General features: G+C 43.8%; 1 protein-coding gene across 1 annotated transcript in view; it reads right to left on the bottom strand.

The window, feature by feature from the left end:
• The window catches only part of CSE1L (chromosome segregation 1 like), a 1,337,268-nt gene that overhangs the window by 1,094,594 nt on the left and 228,591 nt on the right, over window positions 1-14,083 (bottom strand). Inside the window, exon 11 of the mRNA XM_044088970.1 lies at window positions 4,482-4,611. Coding sequence (XP_043944905.1) covers window positions 4,482-4,611 — 130 coding nt within the window. The remainder of the gene's footprint in view (window positions 1-4,481; window positions 4,612-14,083) is intronic.

Consider the following 14,083-nt stretch of genomic DNA (forward strand, 5'->3'; position numbering starts at 1 on the left):
GAATGACAGTCCCTTGTTTTGGTGGCAGGCCTCTGTCCACCATAGGAACTCTAGCTGCAGGCAAGGAACAATAGGAATCATTGTTTCCAGGCTGTGATAATGTTGACTCCATAAGCTTTTTAGGCACCACTGCAGTTTCCTCATATGCAGTCTTGCCTATGGAATTAGATGAATGCAGGATGCCATGAACCCCAAGGCCTGAAGAATCTGTCTTGCAGATGAACTGGGTTCTTGTTGCCATTTGTTTGAAGTATGTTGTCAGTTGCCTTTGTTTGTCTGGCAGAAGGTAAGCCATCTGGGCAGTTGTATTCAAGCTTGCACCCAGGAATGTAATTTGAGAGGGTACCAGTTGTGATTTATTTTCGTTTATGGTGTACCCTAGGCATGCTAGAAGCCTTTTTACAAACGCCAGATGCTGAAGAAGTGTCCTTGTCTTCTGCCTGAATGAGACAGTCGCTCAGATAAGATAAATTTGAATGCTTTTGTCTGCAGAATGCAATTACTGGTGCCAGGCACTTTGTAAAAAAGACACTGGGCGCAGTAGATAAGCCAAAGGGCAGTGCAGAGAATTGGTAATGCAAAAAACCCTGCTTTGAAGCGGAGGTATCTTCTGCATGATTCCCTTATTGGGATATGCAGGTATGCCTCAAGTCTAAAGTTATTAACCAAACATTCCTGCCTAGCATTGGCAGTAACTGTTATAAAGACAGCATTTTGAATTTTGGAATGTCCAGGAACGTGTTCAAAATAAGTCCAGTTTTGGATGCCATGAATGGTCTTTTCTGGGTACCAGGAAAAGTCTTGAATAAAAATCTTGTCCGTTTTCCTTTTCTGGCACCGGTTGAATAGCCCCCATATCCATAAGGGACACAACTTGTTTCTGGGCCTCTGTACACTGGTTTTGTGGCAGATCCGTCCATCCATTTGGAATTGGCAAAGTATGGAAATGAAATCTGTACCCCTGGGATACTATGTTTAATACCCACTTGTCCTAGGTAATTAACTGCCAATTTTCAGCATGAAGTGCTAGTTTTCCTACCAAGAGGGCTGCCAAAAGGAAAGTGCTTGGTGATGGTAGAGGAAAGTCATTGAGACTGCTTACTGTAGGGTTGCGCTTTGTTTCCTCTAGTTTTGGAGGTGGAAGCAACCCCATTGCTTTGACCTGTAAGAACCCTGTGATTGGTATCTGGAGCCTTTTGAGCGCCTGGATTTGCCTTGAGTGGCTCTGCTGGACACAGGAAAGGACCAATTTTTAGTAGACCAGTGTCTACTGAACCTGGGTGGCTGCACTTGCAAGAAATCTTTTACAGTTTGCATAGACTTAGCTTCGTCTTCCATTTTCTTTAAAACATCTTCTGCCTTATTACCAAACAGAGTATCATGCTGCAAAGGGGCATACAACAATTTAGCTTTAACATGATCAGGCAGATTTTGCTCCTTGAGCCAGGCATGCCGCCTTCTAATCACAGATCCAGTAATGGCAGCCCTGCAAGAGGCCTCCAAGGAATCAAAACCACATTGCAAAGTATGCATTCCAACATGTTCTGCTGAAAGCAATAATTCCTGTAACTATTTTCCACACAACCAGAAATCAAAATAATTTTCTGTTTCGGTAAGCCCATAACATGCTGTTGATATTTAACAATATGAAACTGGCAGTTTAAGGCCATGACTGCCAAGGTTGCAGACTTTTAAACCTTCATTCCCCATCTATCCAGCACCCTGGAATCTCCGTCAGAGGGGGTAGGATTTTTGACTGTAGAGGCCTTTACACCCTTGGGACCCTGAGAAATAGTCTCAGGATCAGCAGCAGGATTTTTGACCAGAAATTTGTGGGAGTCAGGAACCCTGTAATATCGGTCTGGCTTACTAGGAGCCGGAGGCAGGGAATCAGGAGCCATGCTTGATTCCGAGAACACATCAACAATGTCCAACACAGGAGGTACTGCCAAAGGCCTACGTTGAGGAAGAAAATCCCTAAGCCTCTTTGACTCAGAAAAGTCCTGACTCTCCCAGTGAAAATGTTCCCTTAAAGTATGCAAAGTCTCTCTAAAAGAGTAATCCTCAGGAAGAGAAGCAGATAGGATGGATTCCTCTACATCAGAATCCTCATAGGGTGGAACAGAAAATTCCTGATCAGAAGAGGAATCAAAATGGAAACCTTATCTGCAGATTCATAATCAGTGTCTTGCCTACGCCTCTTAGCAGGGGGAGGCTGGGAACCCCTGATCAAGGTAATTAAATCCTCAGCCATTTTGATCTTTTTTTTTTAGGCATAGAGGCCTGAGCACGTGGCTCATGCGTCAGTTTTTTAGACATAGAAGTTTTTTTTACCTTGTTTTTGTTGCTGGCGTCTGTAATATAAAAACATTAAGGTTTGTAAACACCCTCAGAAGCCGGTGCCTGCACAGCGGCTCCGGACCCATCTAAGGGAGAGACATCCACGGGTTCAATACTCTGAGAATATCGAGGCATATCGGACTCCGAATGGGTCTCGGTAGAGGCCTGCGACTCAAAGGTAGCGGGTATCAGGGGCTGCAAAAATGCCTCACTGAGTACCGGCGAAAAGGCGACTGGCTTAGGAGAAGCTTAGTCATCGGTTTTGGACCATTTCGGTCTGTCTTTCTTTGCGTATTTTGTGAACTCCAGTATTCGGATTGCTAACCGATTACATTTCAGGATAGTTAAATCTTGAACTAAAATATTTAGAAGCAAAAATATACACACGCTTAGTGTGTTGGTTAAATTTAGTGCAAAACCGACAGCAAGGCACGTTGTGATCAGGGCCTAGGCAAGGAATACAGTGCAAATGAAAATCCTTATGAGGTATTTGCTTCCCAAAAGTAATGCAATTAACTTTTACTGACATTGGTAAGGAACAAGAAAAGGTTTCCCCAACAGGGTACTTAGCTTTAGTTTGAAGACTTCGGTTCTGAAACTAGAATACGAATTTCAGGAGTCAGCCGACCTGCACTTGCCAACTGCTTCGGGCACCGCGCAGCAAGAAAGACTGGATAAAATGGCATTGGGCTGCATGCTTTATACCCCTGACGTCATGGAAGAAGCGACAGCAACCAACGCAGGACCCAACACTATTATTCAGGCCAACTGAGGGCAACCTGCCAGCAGATTACCCAAATGTAATGATTGCAACAGTGAAACGCGAAGAACATCTACTCTGCATTTGAATTAAACAGCAATATGGATAAGAACAGAAACCAAATACCCTTATGTATGTAGTACAACTGCAATTAAATATTCTGAAATGTTGATTAAAACAAATGAGAAAGCATTTAAATGGTGCCACGATATGATCAACATTTCATCATGGGTTACATACAAAACTCGGAGCAAAGTACATTAAAATGACAGCACAGTTTTTGCTCAAATTTTAGTCCTGCTTGTGAGCAAAACTGCTCCCACTTGTATATACAGCATTCGATGCTTGACCACCATTTGACAGACTGCTTCCATATAACCACGCAGAAAAAGACTGCCAACATAACCCAAGAGGAACACTTCGCTTGATGCAAAAATTAAACATACAGAACTTTATTAAAATACAAAATGTTGGAACTTAGTACAGAAAATGATAGTTAACCTAGTAATAAATCAGTAACGTAAGAAACCCTGTTTTCCCATGACAAACATGCAATTCCTTTTTCAGCTAACAGTGCTTGTCAGAAAGATTAGGCGTGTGAAAATCTTTCATGAAGCCACTATTTAGCAGATATGATTTGAAGCTGAAGAGGCTCTCAGAAATTACTGGACAGTCAGCAATGCTGTCACCCCCCACCCCACCCCCACCCCAACTGACCTACCCCATCCTACACATTCTGCAAAAAGTGTTGCTCTTCGTAGTATCCTGGTGCAGGACTTCTGCATAAATCTGAAGGCAAAGCATGATCATATATTCATCAGCCAAGGAAGGGTTTTGAACAATCAGCTTCATTCAATCCAAATGCTAGACAAATTCAAGACAAAAATGGTCCCCATGCAGTTATTTCAATGCACTATATGCTGCCTGCTGGTAAACACTGCTGAGCTCAAGCAAAAACAGTTGGCTGCTTCTGCAGGGAAACAACCCATACAGCCTAAAGGCTACTGTAGTGAAAATTAAATTAACGCTCTAGCCATAAGGGTCCTTAAAAAGTTAAGTAGAAAACTGCCGCCCTCTGGTCACAAGACTGAAAGCTTTATAGCGCTCAGCAAGACAGTTTGAGCCTGCAACCCCAATCCAAAGCAATCAAAATATTCAAATGTAATAAACCACTATGTGGGGTGCTACAAAAAGAGGAACCTCCAGTCAAATCAAACTGCTAAATCCTGAGCCAGAAAACAGGTGGGAGTACAATCTAGCACTATAGTCTACAGGCAACCAGGACATGCAACTTCCTCACATGCACAGTTATGAAATGAACACAGCAGCACATGTATGTAGTCATTCAAAGCTTCATTCTTGGACTAATCTACCAACTTACTTCTAAATTCCATGTTGGGCACAATAACCTTTTCACAAATGCTCGTTAATGTGTTTTGATCTTCAAAAAGATTTTTATAGTGTGGACGTTCACACACAGACGCCAGAAACTGAATTGCATTGCTCACCAACTACAAAAAAAAAAGAAAAGAAACTTCAAAAATTCCACTTTTTTTCAAGCAAAAAACAGTAAAAGGAAAGTCAGCACACTAAGAATGCAAGAAAAAATAAAATGAAACATTAGTTTTGAGACTGTTTAATAATGCTCACCACACTATCACTTCCCTATCTGTAAAACAGGGCAGCACCCAACAGTTATTCTTCTTACCCAGTTATTATGCTGCACCTTAACAGGAATCATCAGAACCAAGTAACTAAGCTCTTCAAAGTATGTATAAAAAGAAAACACTTTCTAAAGCCTGTATGCCGATTAGAAGATGCCACAGAAGTAAGACTTAGGGTAACAAGAAGGCATGCAAGCTCTCCAGTAACTCCAGGAAGCACATTTACAGAAGAAGCTGAAGCTCTGTAAACAGCACTGCCCTTGAGCACTGTAAACTATCCCTAAATCCTAAATGTATCCTTGGCAGAAGATCTCAAATATGAATGTCACACCTCAGAGAAAATGCAGGACAGGTTTTAGTTGCTTCCAAAGAACAAACCTGGAGGACTTCCACAGCATATGCAAGCAAGAATTCCAAAAATCTGTGTTCCACTGACATTACACCTAGCCATTAAAAATGTGGTTACCAAAGCCTAAATTAACAGTTTAATTACATTAGGGAAAAGGGTAACAATTCATGAATGAAATCCACTAAGACAAAAGCATAGCTTCCAAACTCTGAAAGCAATGCTGGCTTGTCAATTACAGAGATTGGAGTGCAGAGGGCAGAGTTCAGCTCACCTTCATGTCTGCTCATCTTATTTTGCATATCACAACCAGATTTTGTAACCTGCTGTAACTCGTAATTTGATCGCAAAATGACTTTCGGCTTAAGTAAAAAGGTGTGTGAAGTATTAGCTACTCTTTTGGCACTTAGAGAATGACATGTAAGAAAAATGAAAAACCATATGACAATTTTAGTTGCAAACATGCATCACAAACCATACTGACACAATTGTAGTTGCAAACATTATACATCACTTATCCAGTCAGTGTCAGCCAAACAATACATAGCTCATTCACCTACCTTCTTTAAAATCTCATTCCTTCTCTGCATGTATTGTTCCCAAGGCAATTTGTTCACAACGTTTTCTAAAGATAATAATATCAGTTTTGTCTGTTACTACATATTCACTACTTCTAATAAAGTTTGGACGGATTCCTATTTTCTAGTAATTGCTTTTTGGCAGCCACGGCTTACTATGTCTAGGCAATTCCGATTATTTACCATAGCGCAAAAACATTATTTCCTTAGTTACAACAATTTGCTCTCCCAATATCTGACAGCAGTTTGCAGAGAATCTTTAAAGTCTGTCAACTCATTACACTCCCAGAAAATGTTCCCGCTTCTTTCTTCTATCACACTTCCAACATTTGCTGTCAGAGCAAAAAAAATTTCGGAGTCTACTTTGGGTATAAAAACACCTATGTAAACAATTCAAGCAAAGATCTTAAATCTTCTAAACTTTGTTGCATATTTGGGAATCATACATATCCCTCTTTTTTGTGAATTGCTTATCCACTCTTCCCAATCCTTTCTAACCTCTTCGGATTCTTACAGTTATCATGCAATATTTTGCATGGTCTATTAGTTCCTTTAACAGCAGCTTCTGTTCTAGATTTTACTAAAACACACACACACACACACACACACACACACACACACACACACACACACACACACACACACACACACACACACACACACACACACACACACACACACACACACACACACACACACACACACACACACACACACACACACACACACACACACACACACACACACACACACACTCTACAAGTGCTGGTCCTTCACTTAGGATCCCCCCCTACTAACTTTCCCTTTTGCTTATATTCTGATATCAATCCTTGAGGGGGAAGACAACTTCTATCCTGCAGTCAAAATTCCTGGCTGCTTCCCATTCTAATACTTTTCCCTCTATTTTCTCCCAATACCTTGGTTCTTTTGCTAGTTTTTGCAAACAAATTCCAGCCCCATCTTGCCTACTGTCTGTATCCCTAACTGCAGTCATCTGCATCGGCGGAATCTTTCTCCATTCCCGTGTTGGCTTAGTTCTTAGAATACTTCTGCTACTTTATGAATATAATATTCTGCATTGTTACTGTTATTCCTCATTAAGTATCTTCATCCAAAATCCAACTCTCCCCTTGTTTCTTGCACTTCCCCGTTCCATCATCCACTTCCACTTTGATTTATAGGTTTCTGCTTGTATTATGTATAGGAGGCCTCAACTGTACAACTCTGAAATACCCCTTCAAAACTGGGTAATCCCAAACGAACTGGTTCCATTGACGAATCCGGCTGCCCCACTTGACTAAGGTGGCAGTCTTCTCCCCTGCCAGATAAAATCCTTCAGCTCTTTAGTAATTGCTATACACAATTTCTTCTCTAGTTAACAAAAACATGCCTGCCCTGGGTTTAAAACGAGAGAGATTTGAAACATTTTCAATCCTTATACCTTGCTATCAGAGCTTCCAATTTCTCAGTTTTTGTATTTCAGTCTCTTCCTACATATCCTTAGCTGCCACACCAGAATCATTTTTACTCCATATTCTTAAGTACTTAATTTTATCTTTTGCCCATAAATATGGACACTGCTGAACCAATTTACGTGTGGGTTCATAACTTTCAGTTGTCCATTTTGGCCTTAATTACTTTTGTATCCCAAACACATGTGAAACATTTCCATAACACTGAAATGTCCCTTTTCTGGTTTTATCAGGTATAAATATCTACAAATACAGCCAGTTCTCTTGACTACTATACTAATTATATCCATGAATTTCTGGGTCTCTTGTTTTCCAATTTTGGCATCAGCTTTGCTAGTCTTTTAGCCATTATGGACAAACTTTATAATCATCACTTAGGATCGAATGGGCCTGTACAAAGCTGGATATGATGGATCTTTACCATCTTTAGTTAATACAACCACCACCACTTTCTTCCAGGAAGTTGGTGTTTCTCTTAAAACATAAAAGAAATTCCCTCACCATAATGTTCCATCTTAGTAGTTGTACTTAATTTGCCGTCAACCTGTGGGTATTTGGATCTGGATAAAGATGGCCACCACCAGATTCTGAACAGAGTTCCACGCTCCTCCCTTTGAATATAATACCCCTCCATCTACTTCCTTCCCTTGGATAGAGTTTGCTGCACCCGAACACAAGCCTGACCCAATAAAACCTTACAAAAGGTTATTCATCAAACTAACAAGCATGAACAGAAGAACCGCAGAAGCACCTTCTCCTACATACCAGAGTAACAAAACTACAGATAAGGTTGGGGGAAGAAAGGAGGCATGGTTGAAGACCAATGAAGTACAACTACTCAGATGGAAAGTTATGGTGAGTACATAACTTCTTCAGCTGAAGTGGTTGACTTCATTTGGTCATCAACCTGTGGGAGAGAGTCCCCAGCTACTAAACATCTGGGTGGCCCTCCTGGAAGGCTACTCCCAAGCACCGCTGAGCCAAAGGATGCTCTACCTCTAGATACCATGTCTAGCTTATAATGTGAAATAAAGGTGCAATATGTGGACCAAATAGCCACTGATCAATCATCCAGAAACACCTTGGACCAAAAAGCTGCAGAATTAGCCATGGACCTGGTGGAATGTGCTTTCACTTATCCAGAAGAGAAATGCCTTTGCGTACACCTTAAGGATACACTGAGAAATCCATCGAGCAATAGTCACTTTGGAGATTGACCAGACTTGCGAAAAGCCTTAGTTGTGTGCAGGAAGAACCTCGATTGCCTGTGTACATCCAACAAATGGAACTTAGTCACCCCATTCTGAAAATCTGGAAAGAAAACAGGAAGGTTCATAGTCTGGATAATATTGTTTTCAGAAGAACCTTTGGAAGAAAGGAAGGATTGGTACAGAGCGACACCCTATCCTTATGGAAGATCATATACAGAGCTTTGATAGAAGACGGGGAGGCCAAACATGGACTAGTGTCCCTGTGGGGGGAATCGGAGCAAAGAACCTCGCTGCACTTTGAGTTGGAAGGAGATACGAAGAGATTGCAGCAAGGTCAACCCCACTTTAGGAAGATCTGCTCCTCTACAAAGGATTCAGAGACCACTCGTAAGGCATTAAAATAGTCCTGTTCAGCTTGTCTGCTAGTATGTTGGACAGTCCTACACAAGCATGGCATCACGACAGAGTAAGATTTGGTTCCTCCCTGCTTGTTGATGCAACAGACTACTGTTGTCCAACTGTTTTGCGAAAGTTCCCAGAGGGAGAAAGACATGAAGGGCCTGCAACACTAAGAGGACCACCCTCATTTCTAGGACATTGATATGCAACTAGGTCTCGTTTGGGGACCACATGTCTTGTACTATCCTTCCCAAGCAATGCCCCCCCCCCCCACCCTAGCTGGGAGGCATCCGTGGTCACCGTGGCTTGGGGAAGGGTTGCAATAAAGGGGCGTCCCTTGACCATGTCAGAGTAGTGCATCCACCAGAGGAGATTCCATGCAAGCCCTGCTTATATGTATCGGATGAGTTAACGGCAGGTCTAAGAGAAACCATTGGACTGCTGTCCACTGAAGTACCCACATGCAAAGACATGCACGGCAAAGAAACCTGATGGTGGCTGCCAAAGAACCAAGAGCTTGCAATACCGCCTCCACAGAGGGAAGATTAGGCTAAATAATAAGAGACATGTGGAGACATAAGCTCCGAACTCTCTCTGAGGTGAAGATGACCATCTGGATGGCATCTAATCTTGCTCAGACTAATTCTAGAATATGAACCAGGTTCAGAGATTATTTTTGTTGACTGTGATCCCAAAGTGACTGGTTAGTCTTAGAAAACAGTTTCTGGCTTGACAAACTAGGCGCTTAGTCTCAGGTGAGCTGCTACCAATACCATGACCTTGGTGAACACCCTGAGGGCTGTGGTGAGACTGAAGGGGAGGGCGCGGAACAGATTACTTCACTGCTTCTGGCTAGGAGCCAAACTCCCAGAACATCTGTGTATCTTTTACATGCTAGTACGCGTCCTGGAGGTCTATCGAGCCCATCCAATCGTTCTCCTGCATATATGGCAGGATGGAACACAGAGTTACCATACGGAAAAGTACAGTTGTGTACACATACGATAAATGTAGATGTCATGTGTATTCACTACTACAGTCATCACATTAGGGTTATCCCTGCCAGGGTAGGCCTCGGCCATCCCGAATACCAGGCATTTACTATTTCTGCGTTGGTTACTGTTGCTTGAGAACTGACGTCAGGTAGTTAGTGGTATAAAGGAAGGCATCAGGTGCAGTTACGTCAGTTTTTCTTGCCCTAATCTGTCAGGAGCCCCCAAGTAGGAGGCCAGGCTCTGGTGGTATAACCCCACCAGTGGAAAATAAATACCAATATGTCCCTTGTAAGGAAACAAAAAAGAAAAAGGGGATGGAGGAATGGAAACCACAACTTCAACAATGAATACACTAACATCTACATTTATTGTAAGTGCACACAACTATTAGGTTCTTTGTGTTTCATTGTTGCAGTCATCACATTTGGGTAATTCCCAAAGCTGAGGAAAAGGGTGGAGGCAGTCCAGGAAGCTAGGGGGCTGGCTAGCATGCCTTGCAAGACTGCAGAGGCAAACCCTGCCCTGGATTTGGAGAACAGAGCCAGGTGGTAATGCTTGGCAAAGGTATAAACAGATGTCCAGGTGGCAGCATCCAGATGTCCCTAGTGGGGACTCCTCTGAGGAAAGCTGCAGAGATGGAGGCAGCTCTGGTGGAATGTGTCCTGACCCCCTTGGGAAGAGGCTTGCCATGCTATTTGTAGCAGAAATGGATGCAGTTTGCTATCCATTTGGTAATGGTTTGCTTGGCGATAACTTTGCCTTCTGTTCCTGAAGCAAAGAACCAGCAATTGATCAGACTTTCCAAAGGGTTTAGTCCTGTCCAGATAGCATCAGAGCTGTCTGTGCACATTTAGAGTGCAGAATCCTTTCCCCCTGGTTTTGGGGGTTAGGAAAAAAGGTGGGTAAATTAATGGATTGGTTGAGAGCCACACTGAACACCACCTTGGGCATGGAGGGAGGATTAGTTCTGAGGGATACCCTGTTTGCATGGAAGATGAAGGGTTCCACAGCTTTGAGTGCTTGCAGCTCAGAGACTCTTCTGGCTGCAGTGATGGCCAGGAGGAAAGCTGTATTCCAGGGAAGAAATTTTAGCCTCAAGTTGCTAGAGTGTGAGAAAAAAAAAATGGCTGCACCGTGGGACAATGAACAGAAATAGCAGAAGAGAACACTGTGTAGTAGGTCAGCTAAGTAATCCAGGATGAGAGGGATGGAGGATATGACGTATTGGCCCCCCTTAGCTTGGCTCCAGAAACTTTTCGAATCATCTGCATCAGACTTTCTGGTGTTAGGGCGTCTGGCCTCTCAGATAACATCCAGAACCTGTTTACTGAGTGCGGCAGATTGGTCAGGGATTAGGATATAAGCCAAGCTGCCAAACTGAGTGCCTGCAACTGGGGGTGCATGGATTTCCCTTCCCTCTGGGTTAGGAGGTTTGGGATCTGTGGCAGATTCCATGGAAGCAGTGGGGACAGGCTGCACAGCAAGGGGTACTTGTGCTGCCTGGCCCAGTCTGAAGCTATGAGAACGGCCCTTGGTTTATCCTCCCTTATTTTGAGTAGTACCCTTGGAATGAGGGGTAGGGGAGGAAAGGCATAGACAGAGGTTTACCCAGGGGAAGGGACAGGGCATCCACTTTCCAAGCCATCCAGTGATGCTCCATGGTGCAGAATTTGCTGAGCTGATGGTTGGTGTGGGAGGCAAAGAGGTCAACCTCCGGGGTTCCCCATTTCTGAGTTGCAAGGAAAAAGCGGTTTGTTGAGCTACCACTCATGGGGGTCCAAGAGTTCTCTACTCAACTGGTCTGCCAGGAAGTTGAGAGAGCCTGGCAGGTATTGAGCAAACAAGTGCATTTGCATGGAAGAGGCTGTGGACCAAAGGGTCATGGCCAGCCTACACAGCGGGTAGGAGCAAGTCCCTACCTACTTGTTGATGTACCACATCACAGTGGTGTCCGTCTTAAATCAGGAGAACCCCTAGAGAGAGAGAGAGAGAGAGGGTTGGAAAGCTATTAAGGCCTGCTGCACAGCCATCATCTCTTAGATTGATGTGCAGGGGGAGTTGCTGGGGGTTCCATTGGCCTTTTATGCACCTGCTGTTCAGGTGTGCACCCCAAGCATAGCCTGAGGAGTCTGCGGTGAGGGTCTGGGCGGCTGGGTGTGGGGTGAAGGACAGTCCCCCTTGTTGTGGGAGAAGGCTATTGCCCACCAAAGAAATTCCTTCCTCAGGCAAGCAATAATATGCAGAAGAGTTTCCAGGTCTTGAGAGTATCGACACCAAAGGCTCTTTAGGTGCCACTGAAGTTTCCTCATATGCAGTTTGGCATATGGAATGAGGAGTATGCAAGAAGCCATGCACCTCAGGTCTTGCAGGAATTTCCTTGCAGAAAGCTTGGTCCTGGGGGCCAATTGAGAGAAGTAAGCAGATAGGAAAATGTGTTTCTCTGGTGTAAGGCATGCCATCTGGGATGCTGTGTCCAGACTTGCCTTCAAGAATATTATCCTTCTGGTAGGTACTCGTTTGGATTTCTTTACGTTTATTGTGTAAACCTAGGGAGGTTAGTAGATCCTTTACAAAGGCCAGGTCTTTGAGCAGTTTTTCCTGGCTATCTGCCTGAATAAGCCAATCTAAGTAGGGGTAAATTTGAATATTTGCCTGCAGAAGGCAATGGCCAGAGCCAGGCATTTAGTGAAAACTCTGGGTGCAGTAAAGCCAAAGGGAAGCAAGTGTTGAGATCCTGCCCTGAAGCGGTGATATTTTCGGCAGGACTCCCAGATAGGAATGTGGAAGTAGGCCTCTTTTAGGTCAAGGGTGGCCAGCCAGGTGTCCTTTGAGAGCATGGTTAGCAGCTGCTGGAGGGTGAGCATTTTGAATTTTGGAATAACCAGAAAGGTTTAGAATGGATAGTTTGAGGATGGGAGCCAAGTACCCTCTTTTCTGTGCACCAGAAAGAATCTTGAGTAGAAGCCTTGGCCTATCTGCTCTGCAGAAACATGCTCTACTGCCCCCAATGAGAGCAGGGGAAGGATTTGCCTTTTGAGCCTCTGCCTACTGATTTGGTGGTAGATCTGGGAACCCTGATGGGGTTGGAAAGGTGTGGAAGGAGAATTTGTACCCCCTGACACACTGTTCAGAACCCAATGGCCCTTTGCAATGGTGGACCAGGTGGGTTGAGTGAAAGGAGAATTATGCTGCTACGGTCATGTGAAGGTGGGCAGAAGCGAGGTTGGGAAAGGGGGGGGGGTCATTGTGAGTTCTTATGATAAGGGGGTCACTTAGTCCACTGCATAGATTTATGCAACCCCCGGGGCTGCTGTCCGGGGGGGGGGGTTGTTTCAACAAGGCCTAGGCTGGCCCAGTCAACTCTGAGAATGAAAGGACCAGTGTTTGGAGGGGAAAATGTCTGCTGAACCTGTAAGAAATCTTTAACATGTTTGCATAGATTTTGCTTTTTCTTCCATCTTTAAGACCTCTTCTACTCTAGTGGCAAACACGTAATCTTTGTGCAAGGGTGCATCCAAAAATTTTGATCAGACATGGTATAGCAGGGGTTGTTCCTTAAGCCATGCAGGTCTTCTAATAACAGATCCGGTAAGTGTTGCCCTGCAAGAAGCTTCTAGGGAGTCAAAACCACAGTGCAAACTGTGTTTAGTTACTTGATCTGCAAAACAAATTTAAGTCCTGTAAAGCTTTAGATTTTGCCGATGCTGGAAGAGAGGAAATTTTTTGTTTAAGGAGTTCCAAGGTATGTTGCTGATACTTAAGCATATGGAACTGACAATTTAGTGCCGTGATAGCAAGAGTAGCTGAGGTGTATAACTTTTTTTACCCCAACTGTCCAGTGCTCGGGAATCTGTCTCAGGGGGTGGGATTCTTTGCTGAGGTTGCTTTAATCCCTTTAGGCCCTTGAGTAATGACCTCCGGGTCAGCTGTAGGATTTTTAAAAAGATATTTGTGCGAGTCAGGGACTCTGTAGTACATGTCTGGTTTTCTGGGAGCAAGAGGGAGGTGTCTGGATTCCAGGAACACATCACCCACCTTGGATTTGGAAAAGAGATAGGCAGGTGGTAATGCTTGAAGGTGTGTACAGAACTCCAGGTAGCAGCTTCCAGAATGTTCCTGGTGGGGGACTCCCCTGAGGAATGCTGTAGAGTAGAAGTTGCCCTAGTGGAATGCATTCTGACCCAGAGGGGTTGGTTTCCCATGGTGTTTGTAGCAGAAATGGACACATCAATTTTGAAATTGTTTTGAAATGGCCTTGCCCTCTGCCCCGGCTGCAAAACTGACTTATAACTGGTCAGATTTCTTTAACTGCCTAGTC

The sequence above is a fragment of the Protopterus annectens genome, chromosome 12.part0 (assembly GCF_019279795.1).
Source record: "Protopterus annectens isolate FY-2018-M chromosome 12.part0, PAN1.0, whole genome shotgun sequence".
NCBI classification, from domain to species: domain Eukaryota; kingdom Metazoa; phylum Chordata; order Ceratodontiformes; family Protopteridae; genus Protopterus; species Protopterus annectens.